Source organism: Mesoplodon bidens, assembly GCF_964165515.1.
Source record: "Mesoplodon bidens genome assembly, chromosome: 3".
Lineage (NCBI taxonomy): Eukaryota > Metazoa > Chordata > Mammalia > Artiodactyla > Ziphiidae > Mesoplodon > Mesoplodon bidens.
Window position 1 is genome coordinate 145443373 of NC_138178.1, and position 19961 is coordinate 145463333.

The 19961-nt window shown below is 50.9% G+C and overlaps 1 protein-coding gene across 3 annotated transcripts in view; it reads right to left on the reverse strand.

Moving 5' to 3' along the window:
- Positions 1–19961, reverse strand: part of ACTN1 (actinin alpha 1) — a 98783-nt gene that overhangs the window by 35584 nt on the left and 43238 nt on the right. For all 3 annotated transcript variants that reach the window (XM_081229438.1, XM_081229440.1, XM_081229439.1), the window contains exons 2-3: positions 9297–9411; positions 5155–5274 (exon numbers count right to left, since the gene is read on the reverse strand). In XM_081229438.1, the coding sequence (XP_081085564.1) occupies positions 5155–5274; positions 9297–9411 (235 nt within the window). The remainder of the gene's footprint in view (positions 1–5154; positions 5275–9296; positions 9412–19961) is intronic.

Consider the following 19961-nt stretch of genomic DNA (forward strand, 5'->3'; position numbering starts at 1 on the left):
TCCCCAGACTTGTCACCCCTCGGCTCAAAACCTCCACTCGGAGCCAAAGGCAGTGGCTGGTGGGGCCTCTGGGACCCCTCCTCCCTCTACCCCTCCAGTCACACGGCCTCCCCGCAGCTCTCCCCCGTCCTGGGATACCCCCCACCTCCCTCCTGTTTCCACTCACCCTTCATCTTCTCACTGAGCCCTTCCTGGACCTCCCACTTTACTTTTCTACAACTGACTTATATATTTTCTTTCTCCCTCTTCTAGAACGTAAGCTCCCTGAGGGTAAAGATTTCTTGTTTTGCATCACTGCTTGAGAGCCCAGCATTGTCCCTGACACAGAAAAGGCCCTCCATCAACATCTGTTGAATGAATGAACAAATGAATGAATGAATGAATAGGACACTGGAGGACACTAATCACAGGCAGGCGAGCGGGCATAGAACATAAGAGCACTCAGGCTCCTCCAGGACCGGACCCAGGTCTGGAACAGAGCACAGCTGTGCTCACCAAATAGACAATTAGAACATAATTAAAAATTATGTTCACAAGTTTTTAATGACTTGGGGCCAGTGTCCCCCCCACACAGCTGCCCCATTTGTGAAGATCAAAATATCCCAGCCTCCTGCTGGCCTTGAGCTCAGTGTCCTCCCAGCACCAAGGAAGACAAGGCAGCTTCTTCTCTGGGTCTTGCCTATTTACGTCTCTGCTCCTTCCACAGAAACACCCAAGCCCTGGGGGTGTTGCTTACTGAACTCTAACTCCTACCAAAGAAGCAGTTTCACTCCAGAAAACAGAGGGGCCCAGGACAGGCAAAGAGAGTGGTGTGTGTACAGTTAACAGCCCATGTACCACCCATCCCCAGTGCCCACCTGATTCCCCACACACCCTCAGAGTGTAACCCTCCCCAGAGGGCTCTCCTGTCCTGGTCCCGAGAACAGTAGATCCTTTCCCCAGGCATCTCTGTGTTTGGAGTAAGGCTGCCCATCTCACAGGCATCTATATGGCCTGAAATGCTGGGTCCAAAAGAAGGGTTCCAAGGCCACAACCGGGCCCCTGGGGGAGAAACCATGATGCTAGATTAACAATGTCTGGGACTTCCCTGGCAGTCCAGTGGTTAAGACTTCGCCTTCCAATGCAGAGGGTGTGGGTTCGCTCTCTGGTTGGGGAGCTAAGATCCCACATGGCTCGTGGCCAAAAAAACAAAACATAAAACAGAAGCAATATCGTAACAAATTCAATAAGGACTTTAAAAATGGCCCACATCAAAAAAATCTTTAAAAAACCAAACCAAACCAAAAACACAGTGTCGCTGTGGATGTGGGAAGAAGCCATTCCTAGACCACAGCTACCTGTGAAGCTGTTCACATCCTGCTTTTACTCAGAACCTGCCTGTCCCCTGGCCCCAGTCCAGGGAGGCAGTCATCTGGGCAGTACTCAGATGGTGGAATGAATGATGCCGAAGGAACTCCACGTGATAGAAACTAGAACCCTGGGGGTCACCACCTCCCAAGACCATTGGGTTTAGCTACTGTACCCGCCGCCCCCTCCATCCTAAGGACAGATGCTAAATCATCGAGCCCACACCCAGGCTCTAGCACCCAAAGCCATCAAGCTTTCCCTGCCTCAAGATTGTAAAAGAAAAAATCCTTCTCAGGTGCTCTCATCTGGTTAAATCCCACCACTCACCCAGGTCAAGTCTAGACATTCTAGAATCAAGTATCACACAAGAAATCCTAAGGATCTATTCTAACCCCTGCCGCGGTGTGGATGCTTCTTGCCTCTGGCCTCCATCTCTGGGGGCAGGGAACCCGTGCCTTTCCCAGGGCACCCACTGCATCCCCTAAGGTTCTGTATGTTATCCACAGTCAGCCTGCCCACAGGGTCTCCCTTCCGGGCCTGGTTCTGCACGTCAGAGTCAGCCAGAGTCAAGACCTTGCCCCACGTGATAACCCTTCAAAGATCTGGGGCCTTTCACCTGGGCTGGGCCTGGTCCCCAGGGCACCCCAGCCAGGACAACTGGCAACGTCTCCCCCACCCCAACCCCAAGAGGGCTCCTTCCAGGTGATCCATTCCACTGCCTTTTATAGTCTACAGCAGTAAACTTCACTTCATTAAAATAAACAAAACCCATTCAGGGCCTCATCCAGTTTCCTGGCTCACAAGAGTGGCCGTCCTGGCATGATCTTGGTGCTCAGCTTTTTTTGTTTTCTTTTTTTAAATTGATTGGAGTATAGTTGATTTGCAATGTTGTGTTAGTTTCAGGTGTACCCCAAAGTGATTCAGTTATACATATACATATATTCATTCTCTTTCAGATTCTTTTCCTGTATAGGTTATTATTTCAGCTTGAAACGGGAGCGAGGATCTCAAAGAGGGAAGCCTTGGCCTAAAGGCAGCAAGAAGGTAGGGAATGTCTCATTTTAAGGAGGCTTTAGAAATCTTTTGAGAAGCAAGGCTTGTGCCAAAGGAGCTAGAAAACTCTGGCCAGCTAGGTTAGGTGACTCCCCAGAGATTAGAGGGGGGTCGTGAGCGTTTACACCCATGTCAGTCTTTGCTCCTTACCCCTCTGTTGAGACAACACAGCCAGCTTGACCTGCCACTTCAGAGCTGAGGAAAATCAGACATGAAATTTCTGTCCTGGGCCCCTGCAGAGGAGGCAGCAAAGCCTTGGGGTGATGAGAGAGCTTCAGACCTCAGCTCCAGAGCCCAAACCCCCGGGGTTTACTGGGCTCCACCATATGGAAGCAGTCCGGCCCAGAGCCTGTACTACACACTTCCATTCCATCAACTTCTTCGAGCCTCAGTTTCCTTGACTGTAAAATGCGGCTGGTGACATGACAAGCCTGTTAAAGTATCCTGTCTAGTCAGCCACAGATCTGGAACTCAGCAGGTGCTATTCTCGCCCATCTTCTCCTTTCTTCCTCCCCTTTGGTATTCAGAGTCTTTACAAATATATCTTTTTAGGTAGTTGTTAAATTTTCCTTTCTAAAAATCTGGATTTCTGGCTTCTTTTGAAAAATTGGAAGATCTAGCAATGCTTGATGAGTATTCCCACATAGCAACGACTGGCTAGATCTACATGGCAGCTGCCCTGCTTAGAAGGACATGTTCTGCCCTCTTCTCCCCACTCATCCCTACCGCTCACCCCAGCCCACACCATACGTCCTCTACTTCCCTGTCCCAGTGAGCACCTGAGCTTGCACCAGACGACCTCAGTGGCAATTTCTTTGGCTTCCCATACCTGCTTGGTTGAAACTTTTTCTGCCAAGTCTTGATTCCTCCCTAAGAGAACAAACTATTCTTTTCTTCTGAACAGGCAGCGATTATTTTCCCACTCACAAAGCGAAGTATCCTGCTACGCACAAGTCCTTTGAACATTTACTGAGCACTGACTGTGTGCATCGTGCTGCTAGGAGCTGGGGCCACAAGGATGTAGAAGACGTGATCTCTTCCTCACAGCTGAGGGGATGGGATGCATAAGGCACCACCCGTGATGGCCTCAAGTACTAGCCTGAGTCCCTGGTAAGGCAGCGGTCAGCAAGCTTTTCCTGTAAAGGGCCTGATAGGAAATATTTTCGGCTTTGCAGGCCATATGGTCTCTGTCGCAACTATTCAATTCCGCCTGTAGCAGGAAAGCAGCCAATAATATGTAAACAAATGGGTATGGCCGTGTTCCAATATTTACAAAAACCCAGGTCAGCCAGGTTGGACCCCATGGACTGTAGTCTGCCAACCGCTGTGCTCAAGTTTCTCAGTTTGATGTTGATACATCAAATCCCTCAATTTCCAGAAAAAAAAGAGGAGGACTTTAAAGCCATCAACCAGAGAAGAGATCAGCTCCTATGGATCTACTGAAGCAAGACCCTCCAGCCTCTGCAAGGAAAGGCCACCCTCTGGGGTATTTCTCTGGAGTCACGCAGACCTGAATTTGAGTTCTGGCTTTACCACTTGCTGATGATGGGACTTGGGACAAGTTAATCTCGCCAGGCATGTATTTTCCTATTGTAAAATGGGGATAATAATTAGAGCCACCTCATAGGGCTGGTGAGGGTGAAATGAGATCACTGGTGCAAAGGGCTTCAGCACAGTACCTGCTGCAGAGCGAGTGATCAGTAATCACAGCCAGGGTTATATCTACAAGGAAGGAATGAATGAATGGAGATGGTGTCTTACTCACCTTTTGATCTCTGGCACCACACAGCAGATGCCCAATCCATTGCAGAATCCATGCGACACAGTCCTGACGGGGCCTAGTTATGGTATTTTATTCTAATCACCTCACGACCCTCCCTAAATCCTTCAGAACCATTACAGTGCACACAAGAAATTGTGCAACCTCCTTTTAACCATTGAGAACATGCTAATAGGGCTTCCCTGGTGGCGCAGTGGTTGAGAGTCCACCTGCCAATGCACGGGACATGGGTTCGTGCCCCGGTCCGGGAAGATCCCACATGCCGCGGAGCAGCTGGGCCCGTGAGCCATGGCCACTGAGCCTGTGCGTCCAGAGCCTGTGCTCCGCAACGGTAGAGGCCACAACAGTGAGAGGCCTGCATAATGCAAAAAAATTTAAAAAAATGAGAAAAAAGAGAACATGCTAATAATGGTTTAGACTGAGCTTTAAACAATTTTTTTAAATTGAAGTAAAGTTGATTTACAATCTTGTGTTAGTTTCAGGTGTATAAACAATTTTTTTTTAAGTAAAGGGCAAAGAGTCAAGAAGCTGCTCTGCAGGGAAATGCTATTAAAAATGTTCCTAAAGGCATGTAGACAGCCATCCTGCAGGGGGCTGCCTCCACCCAGCCAGTGTCTGCACACTCTCCCCAGACCACAGAACTCTCTGCTTGGGACAGCGCAGCGCAGCCAGGCCTGTGGAAGAGGGAGGGTGGCATTCCACAAAGGTATATCCCACAGCGCTAGGATTCAGCGGAGGGGTTGCCAAGGTGCTGAGATTGGATGGAAAGTGCTGTTTTTACATGAAGGATCCACGGGGTCGACCAGATGGAGGTGCTGGGAGCCCCACTTCCAAATGCCCCCAGGGACGTCTAGAAGTGGGTGGGACAAAGGAGTGGGTCTAGGAGTCAGGCTGGAAAAGGCCAAAAGAACCAGGAAGTTGGGGGGTGGGGAGAATCCAACTCCAGGGGGCAGCCAGGGGCAGGGCTTACTCACCTTCAGCTCCTATGGACACCAGCTTGACTCCCTTGCTGGCTATGAAGTCCAGGGCCTTGTTGACATTGGAGATCTTGTGCACCCTCATTTTGCCTCTCTCCGGCTTGGCCAAGCGTTCACCTGAACACAGACAGAGAGGGAGGAACAGGAAGTGAGATGCTGTTCTCCTACTTCTCAGGTCTAAACTGCTTGCAGCCACTCAACTAGTCTGTATTAAGCCCCTAACATATGCCAAAGACTTGGCTGTGTGCTGGGAATGTGGGGGTGAACAGAACAGTTTGCTGCCTTCATGTACTTATGGTCCAGGAGGAGAGACAGCTCTTCATCAGAGAAACACACAATGAACAAATAGCCAGAAGGGTAAATGCTTAAAATAAATGCTTTAAAACGGACAGCAGAGGAGGGCAGGTAGGAGGGTGAAAGAGTTGTGAGGGGGTCAGGGGAGGCCTCTGAGTGGGAGGCAGCCAGGCCCAGACTGCAGGGAATGGTGACCAAGGCAGAAGGAACAGCATATGCAAAGGCCCCGAACTCCTAACCTAGATTGTTTTGGCCTGGGAGAGTGTCTGGGTCGCTCTAGAGTATTCTGGAAGAGTTCCCTGTGCGCTGCCAGGGTCCTCTCTCATTTGAGCACCGCTGCTCTTGTCCAGTTACTGCCTCCCAGGGGTACCCTCAGCTCGGCTCAGAGTCAACCCCCCACCGTCACTCAGCAGTCACTCCTCCACCCCACCACACACCTCCAGCTTCCACAGGGGAGCCCCTGCTGCTCAGGCTTTTCGGTCAGAAGCTGCCGGGAAACAGGCGTTGAGGAGCAGGTTCTCCAAACACCCTGTTAAGAGCACAGACCAGAGGTGTCCAGGGACCTCCTGAAACCATCTGAAAAACGCGTATGTACAACATGTGTGCCCATATCAGGGGAAGGGGCGCACAGCGTTCAGAGTCTCTAAGAGGTCAGGGACGCTAAAAGGCTGAGAGCCACCATCCTAGGACCTGGGACCCTTGCACCTGCCACGGTCTCCGGCCCAGCCCAGCAGTGCCCTCCCTGCTCCCTTCCGAGCACATCGACAGTCTGGCTGAGAGACCTCGAGGGGCAGGGTGGCCCTGATGCTGGGCCATGCCCACCCTGTCAGAGCGGCACTTCTCTGGGGGGGGCCTCCCAACTCCCCAGGGGGCCCCCCAGCTTCTAGAGAACAGAATTCCGGCCACAGATGTCATTTGGCCTGGCAGCTCCCAGGGAAGCACAGCTAGGTTTTTATTATTAAATCAAGACTTTCCGCTCACGGCTTTCCCAAGGCTGTGGCCACTGCTCCCCTCTCTGGCAAGGTACCCTACCGCCCTCCTGAGCAGATGAGATGCCGCAGGGCTCCCTTCCGATAGGATGGATGGAGGCAGCCCCTCGTGCCCCCGGAAGGCTGCTCCCGCTAGAGCCCCAGACCTTAGGTCCTGCTAAGCCCGAGCTCGCCAGCCAGCCCGCCGGCCACGTACACTGGCTGGAACGGGGCTTCTCCAAGACAGTGGAGGTAGCAAGGATAGTGGTTCTGGGACTTCAATCAGCACAAAACCACCAGGAGGACCTGCTAACTGCAGACGTCCAGTCCCCTTCCCCTGCTTCCTGAGTTTCTGATTTAGGAGGTCTGGGGTGTGGGCTGGGAATCTGCATGTGGCCAAGCAGTCCTGCTGACTCTGCTGGGTGGTCCAGGGACCACACTCAGAGGACCTCTGCAGGGAGCACCCTCTTCCTTCCCCTGTTATCCCACCCAACTCCAGAAACGCTCAAGGAGGAAAAGGCAACATCTTGGTGACTCAATCTCTCCCCGCCCCACAGATGTGCACAGGCCGGCCCGTTCAGTGAGAGCCCCTGGTGGGTATGCGGAAAAGCCCAGCGGGCAGTCAGTCACTCTAATATTTGTTGAGCATCACCTATGTGCCAAGTACAGGTCTAAGCACTTGGGATACAGATGAGACTGTCCCCACCCCAAGGGGCTCAGTGTGCAGTGGGGAGAAAACACATGAGCCAAAAATGGTCCTGCTGCATGGCAAATGACACACTAGAGGAATCAATGGCCTGTTCTAGGAGCCCAGAGGAGGGCAGCCACTCAGAACACGAGTGGGGGTGGGGGGTGGGGGGCAGTGGTAGTCAGAGAAGCCTTCCTGGAGGAAACACCTAAGCTGAGTTTTGAAGAATGAAAAAGAACAATGCCAGGTTTGTTTAAACTCAGAAATGTTGGAAGAGAGGTCGGGAAAGACACTCTAAAAAGCGGAGGAAAACATATGGCAGTTCCTAAAAAAATTAAATATAGACTTACTCTAGGACCCAGCAATTCCACTTCTGGGTACATACGCAAGAGAACTTAAAGTACAGACTTGAACAGATATCTGTACACCATGTTCTTAGCGGCATTATTCACAATAGCCAAAAGGTGGAAATGACTCAAGTGTGAATTGACAGGTGACTGAATAAACGAAATGTGGGACATATATACACGATGGAATATTACTTGGCCTTAAAAAGGAAGGGAATTCTCATACATGCTACTTCATGGAGGAACTATGAGGACATTATGCTAAATGAAATAAACCAGTCACAAAAGGACAAATACTATATGATTCCACTAATACGAGGAACCTAGAACAGAATCTGTGAATCAAGTTCACAGAGACAGAAAGCAGAATGGGGGTGGGCAGGGGCCGGGGGGGGGGGTGGGGGAGAAGGGAATGGGGAGTTGGCATTGAACGGTACGGAGCCACAGTGTGGAATGCTGAAAAAGTCTGGAGATGGATGGTGGTGATGGTTGCACAACAATGTGAATGTACTTAACCCCTCTGTGTACATTTAAAAATGATCAAAATGGTAAATTTTATGTTACATATATCTTACCACACACACACACCCCCCACCCCACCCCACAGATTTCACCTGCAATGAAAATATTTTCAAGTATTGGGGAGTGGGGGAAGGCGGTTGGAGCCTGTGCAAAAGCACAGAAAACAGAGAGCGTGCCATCTGGGGAGGACTGCGTGTGCCCCCATGTGGCAGAGGGTCTGAAGTCTGACACATTTTTGGGAATAGTTAGTTGAAAACAAAGCAGGTGCCAGCTCATGAAGGATCCTGCTAGCTATGCTAAGGAATGTGGGCTGCAGGCGCAAAGCCCCAGAGAGGCAATGAAAAGTTTCAAGCAGGGAAGAGCGCGACCATATATGGGCCGTTGGATGGACCCTCTGGCTGCGTGTGGGTAACGGAGGGCGGTGGGAAGGGAGAAGCTGGGAGGAGGGGTCAAAGGCCTCTGGACATTATCTAGGTGACAGCTGACGCAGGCGCACTGACACCGTGAGGTAGCAGAGGTAAAAGAAGGATAATAGAAGGAAATAGAATGAATGAAACTTGAATGCCAAAGAGCACAGGAATTGAACCCTGGGGCACATGTGGGGGAAGATGCCCAGCGCGATTCAGTATTGAAAAGGAGGCTCCAGTGAGAAGGTCGGACTGAGACTAGCCTAGGACTGGCGGCAAGGTGGAAGGTAACGTGAAGAAAGCAGCCAAGATCCTCCAGTGCATAAGCCAAGGCTAGAATCTCGGGACCTCCAACCTTTAAGGGACGGTGGAGGAAAGGTATTCATAAGAAAAAGGAGATATGCATTGGAGAGGAGCCGTCCCTCCAGATATCTGGACACCCAAATTCCAAGCTGGGGGCTGGATAAGGGACTGGGATCACCTGGATATAGGTAGCTAGGTAGCAGTGGAGCCAGTGTTTGGAGATCGTCAGCCACGGTTGCTTTCTTGACCACAGAATCCTAGCATTTGGAGAAGAGACCTCAGAGACCATCCTTCAAACCCCTCTTTAAGCAAATGAGGATGCTGAGGCAGAAAGGCAGCGACTTGGCCAAGGGCACACAGATGGCCGGTAGCAGAGGCAGGACCAAACTCAGTCTCCTTGTCTGAAGTCATACGTCACCCCCAACTTTTTTCAAGACACCCAAAGCTAGCCATAACCAAGGACAGAGCAGACGCAGAGGTGTCAGGGCAGCATTCCCAAAGTGGCAGAACCCAGTGGGCAGTGCCTGATCCTGGGCCATGGTGGCCCCACCCATCTGGCATCACCTCACCTCTGCTCTGGCTCTCTCCCAAGGCCAGTGGTCCAGCTCACCTGAGATGACCTCCAGCAGCAGCATCAGCTTCAGGCCATCCCGGAAGTCCTCCTCGATGTTCTCGATCTGCGTCCCTGCCTTCCGGAGGTGGGAGTTGCACCATGCTGTAAACGTCTGCGCAAAGGGAAGAAGAGCAAGTGGTCAGTCTCTCCCACAAGCCACATGGTCTCTGAGGCCCTGAGGACCCGTCCGTCTCACGCCCTTTTTCCAGTTGTTCTGTATAAGGTGTTGGGCAGGCTGGTGGTGTCATCCTTGTTGGTCAAGACATCTAACCATAAAGGGTGAGAAACCCACTCAGCAGAGGCCATAAAACCTCTCAGCGTGGCTGTTCTGCAGTCTCCTTCACCTCACTGCAGGGCAACAGCTGAGGGGTCGCCCTGCAGGGCCAGTGACGTGGGTGGGCACCAGTGGGATGGACAAAGCAGCACCTTCCTTTAACAGCTCCCCTCCCAACCTTCTTCCCAAAACATCATCCCCACCCACACTGAGAAGTGGCACAATTCCATTCTTAGCCGTTCACCTCTTAGATTATAAGGCTTAGTTTCGATCTTCACAGTTACAAGGTCGAGTACCCCAGGGGTAAAGTATTGAGCCTCATTAACACCTTAGGGTAAATAAGTTTATTAAATCCTTGTCCACTTGGCAGCTAGCTAAAGGAAGATTAATCCGTTTTGTTGGGAACAGAGTTCAGAGGGGCAGTCAGAATAAAGAGAGAGAAGTAAGTGCCCCCATGGTGTATGCGTGTGTATTTGGGGTGGGAGGTGGAGGCACCTTAAGGTGCAAAAGTAAGAGCAAGAATTTCAAAAAGGGACTGCCAGAAGACTAAATGAAAGACCATCAGCGCCGTAATTTTCTGATCTGTGGGGAGAGAGCTGCAACCTTGAAGCCTCTGTATTAAGCAGACCATCAGGCAGGCCAAGCTATCCTGTGCCAACAGCACCCTCTGGTGGCTCACACAAGGAACAGGGTGACTCAACAAACATGAGAAATAAACAGCACGCGCTTCCATTTCGCTCGCCCATCCAAACAGAACTTGGGCAAGTGTCTCTCCCCAGCTGTCACACACAGAGGGAAGAGCTCTCTCACTGTAGATCCAATCTATTCCTTGGCAACTCAAGACTCCTCTGCCCCAAATGGTGCTCTCAACTACACGGGGGCTCAAGAGCCCACCTTCAGTCCCCCACAGCAGGGCCAGCCAGCTCTCTCCCCACCTGTCCTGCAAAGTGGCAATGGTGACAGTGTTATTTCTCATAACAGCAGCAACCACCCTGGAAATACTCCTCCTCTTCGGAAAGGTCACCAGACTCATGACCCCCCACCACCACATCCTCTTGCCCTGGGGAACTCCAAAGTGAAGTGGCAATAAATGGGCAGGAGAAGGGGGCAGTGCCACAGCAGTGAGTACTGGGGAGAAGAAATGGCTGCGTAGGCGTATAACCAAGAGTTGACGAGCCTGTGAGCAAGAAGGCAAGACAGCAGCCCACACGAGGTGGGGACAGGGGGCCGCACTATGACACCCCTCCAACACTGGGCCTCATTCCTAAATCGTATCTCACCAGAAACTCAGCAACACAGGGTACTTCTCCCTCCCTGCAAACACAGCTCCACTCTGTAGGCCAGCCCACACCCATGACAGACAAGAGGGATGTGCGTGTGCTGTCCCAAAGCTTTCGTAAGCCTGGCACACAGCTTGGGGGTAGGCAGGGGACATACACCGATTCCTCTGCCTGGAATGTCCTTTATGTCATGCTTGGCTAACTCACACTCTTCTTCTAAGGCTGGGCTAAGATATCACCTCCTCCAGAAAGCCTTCCTGATAGCCACCCGCCAGATCGGGCTGATGTGTGAGCCCACGGCACCCTGCAACCCCTCTTATCATTGCCCGTATCCCACTGCATGGTGGCCACTGGTCAGCTTCACACCTGGACTCACCCTAAAGTCTCGGGGCACAGAGTCGTAGACGCAGCAGTGAACAAAATAACAAAATTCCTTGCCCTGTGCAACGGACATTCTAGTGGATGTAAAAGTGAGAACCGATGCAAAGTGGGAGGGTCCTGGAAGATCCAACTACACCTGGATGGTATCAGTGCAGGGGGGTGATGGGCCAAACAGCGCTCTCAGAGACCCTCTGGAAGCGGAAGCCAGCTCAGAGGAAAGGGGATGAAGCAGGGCAAGAAAGAGTATCTACCAGGCCCCCTGCCTCTCTTGTTGGCATTGCAAACCCAGCAGGGGAAGAGAGGCTACTTAGTTTTTATTTTCACTGTGCTGTCAATGTTTTGATGTAAAAAATATTACAGAATTTTTAAATCTTTAAAATGAATACGACTTTGTTCGTAGTTCCTTACTCTCTCCCAGCTGTCGTGTTCCTGTATATGCACTTCTGCCCGGGTGTCGTCACACTGTACGTTGATGGAGGGGGGCGGTCACTTACCACCATCTCGCATTTCCACAGCACATTGTTCTCATCTCCCTCCCAGGCCCACGCTCAGCTTCTGCCTGGGGTTTTCTGCTGACCTGGCGGGAAGTGGGTCACCCCAGCAGCTCAGAGGGATAGCTTTCAGGTCCGGTGGGGCCGGGGTCCTGGTGGGAATGCCCAGACCCCCGCAGCTGGAGGGGCTGTGAAATCTCACTGTTTACCACCCAGTCGTGGAGAGGGGATGGGGTGAGAGAAAGGAGGAAGAGGCCACGTGGGTAAAAAGGTACCACTTTTGCAAGAGGAAAAGGGCTGTTGAAAGCAGCCAGCCCCATTTCCTGGAGAAGCCAGTCCCAGAGCCCTGGAGGCTGACACGCACCTGTGTTTGCTCAAGACTCCCCACACAAAGCCCGGCCTCTGAGGTCTCAGGGGCTGCACTTGGTTAAAACCCCAAGCCCCCTTCCCGGCCCCTACAGGTGGCTGCCATGAAGGGGTCTCTGAGCACCTCCCCAGCAAGCAGCTCGAAGCTCAGGTCATGGAGGAAAGGGTAACTCAGTGATTAAGAACATGCACTTGGGGGTGGGTGGGCACCAGATCCGGTTCAGCGCTCAGACCCACTCTTCACCAGTCTGCAGGTGAGACCCGCCGACTCACCTCCCTAAACCTCGGGTCCCTTAGCAGCAAAACAGGGATAGTGACAGCACGCTATGAAAGTCAAGCGGATTAACTAGAAAATAGTTATCAAGTGCCTGCCACGTAACACGAGCTCAATAAATGGTAGGAGGGAGAAGAAAGGCTAGCTCCCCTGGAAGCTCCGGGGGAAGGGGCTCAGAGGACTCGGCCCCCCGTGCTCCCAGCCCACACCCTTCCCCCGGCCTCCAGCCACTAAACTCCGTCCTGGGTTCCACCCTGCCAAGTGCTGCGCTGTGTCCCCAAGATGACAGCTTGTGTCTGGGGACTCTTTTTCTTTGAACAGGTGCTGAAGTGTTATTCGGAGAGGGCTAAAGTTGCGGTATGGGGGCAGAAAGCCTGTGACCTTGACCGTGGCCTTGTGGATCCCCAGCAGAGGAGGCTGGCGGGGCCTGAGAGGGGAGACAGCAAGGTCAGGAGCGAGGTCCTCCACGCAGTGCACCGCACAGCCACGCTCTCTCCTCCGGCACAGGCAGGCCCTAGACTGGAAGCCTGAGCGCCCACATTCTGACAGAGGGGGACACCTGCTCCTTAGCAGGAGGAAAAGCAAACAGCCACAAGGGATGCCCATGGCTAGAGACCCTGGCCCCCTGGCCTCCAGCCCAGATGCCCCAGCATGGTGGGCGGTGCTACCCCAGCAGGGTTACGGTCCAGCCTCATTTAAATAAAGGGCAGGTGGCATCTTGTTGCCTCACTCCCAACCAGGCCCTGCCCGATCTGAACTTCCGCTTGCTCCAAGAGCCCCGTCAGGGGATCCTTGCTGTGGCTCACTGCCTGACTAAGGAGATAGGAGGAACTGATGGGCCTTCCGTGGACCCACTGTGTTGCAGAATGAGCTCGGGTGTGCAGACAGGTCCCAGGAAAAAGGGCCTGGGCACCATGCTGGAAGTGCTCCCAGAGCTACAGTGAGGGCTAGCTTAGCTCTCTTCTCAGCAGCCTCTCTCCGCACTTCATCTACCTCCAGCCCCACTGCACAGCCTCGGAAGGCCCTGGACAGAGAGGGAGGGGCTGGCAGAGAACCCAGACTCCTGCTCAACTTCTCACTGACCTTGAAGCATCTACCCATGTTTAATCTGGCATAAAGGTGATTTTAAGGAGACACAGAGTTTAACTATCCAGTACTGTAGTCCAAGGTTACAAATGGGCCAGGCCAGCCTCCAACCCAACAGGGGGTGAGGGAGTACAGGACACTTGAGCTGGGCCAAGGTCCACGGAGTTGATGGAGAGAGAAGCATCTTTGTCTACCTTCTCTGTGGGTCTCACAGTCCTGCTTTCACACAGAATCCTCTAAGGGCTTTCCATTATATCTTTAACAAGTATCCTATCCATATATTTCCTTTTTTTTTTTTGGCTGCCCCAAGTGGCTTACAAGATCTTAGTTCCCCAACCAGGGATCAAACCCAGGCCCCAGGCAGTGGAAGCGCCGAATCCTAACCACTGGACCACCAGGGAATTCCCTATATTTCCTTTAAAATGTGTTGAGAAGGCAAGTGGCTTTTGAGAACATGTTCTCCCTGCTCCCCAGCTCATATGCACTAGAATGTGACTTCAGCCACACAGGCCTCTTTGAGCCTCAGTTTTCATACTGTAAACTAGAGACAACAGCACCTGCCAGGCAGGGCTGCAATGAAGATTAAATAATAATATAGTGTATTTTACCACAACCAAAAAAACTAGGAAAAATGATCATGTTAACATATTAATATTAATTTATATTAATAATGATAATATTAATGTGTTTGAAATACATTAAGTGTGTAAGAAGTAGTCACTACTGTCATCATTATTATCTAAATTCTAGATTCTAAAGGGTGTCTGAATAATCACGCTCAGCTGGGATCTGGGGTACAGAGGATTACCCCATAAGCATGAGCCAGGGGCTGAGCTTTTGAAGTCAAGTGGCATCAGAGTCTTGACGTTGGTGGGAGGAGGGAGTGGTAAAAACACAAGATGCTGAGCACAGGAAGATCACAGGACTTGCTTAAGATCACTCCACAGAGGGAATTCCCTGGCAGTCCAGTGGTTAGGACTCTGTGCTTTCACTGCTAAGGGCGTGAGTTCAATCCCTGGTTGGGGAACTAAGATCCCATAAGCCGCAAGGTGTGGCCAAAATCTTTTCTTTTATTTTTTTAATTTAAAAATAAAAATCACTCCACAGAGCAAGAATCTAAGAGCCTGGAAGGATTTAATCACTCTGAAGAAGACAAGGCAAACTCCAGTCCATCAGCTTCTCGCCAGGCGGTAACCTTGGGCAAGTGAGTCAACGTGGCTCTGCCTCAAGGCACCAGTCTGTAAAATGGGGTAATAACAGCATGGGGTTGGTGGAGAATTCAATAAGGTAACCGACTTAAAACATGGAAAAGAAGGTCTGGAACACAGTGACTGCTCCATAATTACCTATCATTACGGGTACCACAATAATTAGAGATAACTATTACAAGTTCACGCTGTCCAACATATGTCATCAAAGAATGTTAGAGCTGGAAGAGATGCTTGGCACACCTGAGTCAAAACCCTCACTTTACAACTGAGGACACATGGACCAGAGAGGGTGAGTGACTTTTCCCAGGCCACACAGCTGGATATGTTCACAACATGGCCTCCTGACTCCCAGTCCCGTATACTTTTCTGCTCCACCAGGACAATGTGGATTTCAGGTGCAGGTGTGCGTGGGGTGCTGGAAGGGAACAGCAGAACCAAGGGCAGACAGGTGGGCTGAATCTTGTGGCATGTCACTGAAAAACAGGTCACTGTGAAGTAAAAACACCACCCAGAGGGAACCTGGGTGACTCCGGTCAGCACTGGCACAGAGAGTCTTGAGTTGATGGGCCATCAACTGGCATGGGATGGGCATGGGATGGGCAGCCTCTCTGGAGGCAGCGTGATGAAGAGAGGCAAAGGGAGCATAGCCCCAAGGCAGGTAGCTGGTTGTCCAGAGGTGGGAGATCGTTCTGGATGGTGAGCAGATCAGAAACATGTCTTTGAGGAGAATTCTGGGAACTGGGGCTCTTTGACCAGGAAGAGAGAAGACTGGAGTCAGGGACTCATCCTAAATATTTGAAAGACCCTCCCATGGACGAGCAAATAAACTTGTTGAGTGCAGCCCCGGGCAGAACAAGGCAGGCAGTAATGGCGAGGAACGTGGATTCTAGAGCAAGACTCACCTGGATCTAATCCCATCTCTGGCCCTGAGTAAACTTGGGCAAGTGATGTCACTTCTCCAACCCTCAATCTCCACATCTGTAAAGTGGGTATAATAATAGAACTTGCCTCGAAGGGTGGTGTGGAACAGTGCAGCAACACATGGCAAGTGCTAAGTACAATCACCCACACATAAGGCTCAATAAATGGTAGCTACTATTATTAGGATCAAGGATAGGAAGCTGCAGGGAAGACTAGAGTTCAATGTAATAAAGAACAGACCAAACACTGGGTATACAGTGCATTACCCACCAAAGGCATGTGTTTGGTGAGGGTGCTGGGAGAGGATTCAAGCTCCCCCTGGGGGCTGAGCTAAGTAGGTCCCTTATAATGCTGATTCTTCGAGAGCCCAAGGTAGCCCTTGAAAAGTTGGGTTAGAGATGTGTTTGAAGAGTTCAGTTAGACCAAGAGTCACACACTCAAATGTCTGAGCAGGGTTTCTCAACCTCAATACCATTGATATTTTGGGTTAGTTACTTCTTTGTTAAGGGTTTGGGGCCTGTCTTATGCATCATAGGATGTTTAGCAGCATTCCTGGACCCTACCCACTAAATGCAGGTACATCCTCCACCTCAAGTTGTGACAACCAAAAATCACCTCTGGTTGAGAATCTAGTCTGGAGAAGACAAGCACATATGACATTAATAATAATAATAATAATAATAATAATGGCAGTATCTAACATCTGTTGAGTACTTGCTCTTGCTAGACCCTCTTCTGAGTGCTTTACCCCCCTTTCACTCAATCTTCAAAACAACATTACAAGGCAGGTGCTATTTTTTTTTTGAAATTTAATACAATTAATATTTTTACTACTTCACCAAGAATATTCTTTTTTTTTTTTTAGGGAGATCCATATTTTTTTTTCTTTTTTTTCTGCTTTATAACAAATTTAATCAGTTATACATATACATATGTTCCCATATCCCCTCCCTTTTGCGTCTCCCTCCCACCCTCCCTATCCCACCCCTCCAGGCGGTCACAAAGCACCGAGCTGATCTCCCTGTGCTATGCGGCAAGGCAGGTGCTATTATTTTCCCCATTTTACAGATGAGAAAACTAAGGCACAAAGAAGTTTAATAAAAGGCCAAAGGGGAAAGTGTAAGGAAAGTGGGAATGACGAGCGCCCTTGCCTCCATGTGCGCTCATGGATTTCTCTTGAAACAGTGGCCCTCTCGGGCTATCCTTTGGGTTTCCACTCAGCAGAGCAACATGGGCACAGAGAACTGGTCCCGAGCATACACAGTGATAATGGCAGTTAGAACACAATCTCGGTATCAGGGTAGGTGTGGTGAGGGGATGGGAGGCGTCTCTCCTTGGCTCATATGGGAATGTGCGTCCCCAGGTGCCAGACCTCCAATGAAGAGGAGCCAGAAATCTGGACTTTTATGTGAGTCTTCTCATTTTTAAATGCTGGTCCAACTTAAAAATAAGACATCCCACAGCCCCTCAAAAGATAGGGGCAGGCTAAATCTGAATTAAGACTGACAGGGTCTCTGGTTCCACAGTGGGAAAACGTGAAAACTTTCTAAGTCTCCTAACAAAAGAGTTATCACACAGGAACGAATGGTGTGTTAACGCGAGCAGACAGCTGTGCCCAGCACGGTTAACATTCCTCGCAGACCACCACCGGCATCAGCCATCCGGGAATCTGTAAGCAAAAACTGAGAGAACTTTCCGTGAGGGGCCACAGGAGCTCTCCTTGTTTGGGTTGATCAAGGACCCACACCTGTCACCAGGGACGACAATCAGGTGTGCGTCCCCCCCATACACACACACACGTGCACACACACCACCATGTTTTGTGAATTCAAACGAAGGTACCAATTTTCATTTATTACATCTGCAAAAATAAGTTTCTGCTAATTCCCATTAAAGGGTGGGTACAGTGGCCAAGCCGCAACACGTCACAGCAGGTAGGCTGATTCTGTACAACTCCGGTGGAAGGCAACTCGCCGAGGGGAGCTAAAACGGGCATAACCTTTAGCCCAATGCTGGGACACTATCCTGGGTAAATATCGCTCAAGAAAGAGAAGGGTTACGGGCACAAAGACATCCTCGCCCGCATTACTTGAGAGGAAACAATTAGAAATAGCCCCAAATTCTATTAATAAAGTATTAGTTAAATAAATTATGGTTCATCCACTTAATGGAACACTAGACAGCCAAAATGATGGGTTCTGAAACTATATATTATTATGGGAAAAGGCTGATATGTAATTACCAAGAAAGCAGGATGCAAAACCGTATGTACCACAGGCTTAAAACCATGTGAGCGATCACAGGAACAAGAGAAAACGATGGAAACAAAACCCATCCTGACGCAAGCAGTGCTTGTGCTCCTGTAGCTGAATTGCGATGACTTTCTTTCCTTGCCCAGCCGTCTGCAAATGTGGTTGGCAATCCCCACCTCCTCCCTGCCCTTCTCCCTGCTAGCACTCCTCTGTGATGTGTACTCCCCTCAGCGCACAATCCAGGCCATCCACACCTGGCTGACCTCTCCACTGGTCCTGAGTAAACAAGACAACCCACCTGCAGCCAAAATGAGGCCGGCTCAGCGGGTGGAGGGACAGCATTGCCACCTCACTGGCCACCAGGCCCCAGGCTCGCGTACCGACCACACCTCTCCCAGGCACATCCTCCTGCTCCCCTGGGATCCTGACACTCGACACCAGCCCCGGTTCACTCCAGGGGAGTTACTGTTCAGAGCACAGGGGTCAGGAAACCTGGGCTCTGCCCTGGCTCAGCCAGGCATGCGTGTGACCTCATATGTATCACCTCAACCCCTTCCAGCTATGTAATCCCAAATGAGTCCCAGACCCTGCAGGTCAGAGCCCAGCAACGTGTCCCATCATAACGTGCAAAGGTAAAAGACACAGCCAAGTAGAGGACCCAGGGACACTCTTCAGCTCCCACGTAGGGCTGATTGCCACTGATGGGCTCGGCTCCTTGTCAGAGGCCAATAAATTCCACAGGGGCAGTTTCACCTCAATGACTCAACGCATGATCAGGGTTTCGGTCTCAAGACTGCCTACCCCTCACAAAAAGACACCTGTTATTAGGTTATTTGCTGGATAGTCCATAAAAGCTTTATGCCAGAATATCCCTGGAAGGATACACAGGACTTGGCAAGGTGGCTGCCTCCAGGCAGGGGGGTTAGGAGGCTCCTGACAGGGGAGGGTGGGGCGTTTTCTTGTCACAGAATACCCTTTTGTTTCCTTTGAATGTTATACCATGTGCAGTCGTTATCTGTTAAAACAAACAAACAAAAAGCCATGCAAATCTAAGAAAAGTCTGTATACGTTTATCTGCTGAGTCAGACCTCTGGATGGGATAGAGGGAACTTCCCATTTCTCTGGGATTACTTGGGATGGGAGGTGAGCTGGCAGGGTGGGGGGGTGGGGGGGTGGTCAGGGCTCATGAATTCTCGGGGGGGGGGGGAAACAAATGTTTCCAAATTTAAAAGAATAGGAAGAGATGAAAAAGGAAAAATTCTTCCATCTATTTAAAAGAATTAGTAATAGAATAAAATATTATATAGAGAAAGGGTTGTGCAAAACTTTGAAGTGCCTTATCAGTGTAAACTATTATAAGGAAAGTCATAATTAGGGACCAGGACATGAAGATAAAGCAGCAATTACACCCACATGTCCACCCCAACAGACAGCAAACTGTTAACTGTGGGGGGAGATGAAGGACAGTACCCCCTGGCCCAGTGGCCCAGAAAAACCCGAGCAAGTTTCTAAGCCTCTTGAAGGTGGTACAGGGCTTCCTGTACAAGCTGGCTTCTCATCGGATGATCTTCCCCTCCCTGGAGTACAGCAACCAGGACCCTGGTCCTGGTCTAGGCTCATCAACTGAGAAATCAGTTCAGCAGCCCTGCGATCTCCACACCCTTCTGGGCAGGCGCCCTGCCATGACTGTCGGTCACAGCCCACCCTCCTCTGCCACTCTTGGCCACCATGCGCAAGCGTCAGGCCAGGGCCCCTTGAGAGCTCAGGGCCGAGGTCTCTGCAGCATTTGCTGGCCCAGGGGAGGTCACTGTGGACCAGCCAGGAAGCACTCTCTCTCCCTCAGGCCACCGTGGAGTCCCTCTGACCCCTGCACGTGGCCAGCCTCGCCAGGGCGTGGGCACTGGGTGGTTTGTCTAAGCAAAGGCCTGCCAGCAGTGATCTCAGATGCCCAGTGTTCCGGTAACGTAAATAGAAGTATCTGGTTAACTTATCAAGGGCTGGCTGCCAGCCTTTCAAAGCAAGCAGTCAGCTGGTTCACTCACAGATGAAAAGCAGAGTCCTCAAGAACATCTCCACCCAGATCTGTTTACTTTCCACCCCTGGGAGTGGTGCTGAACCACCAGGCG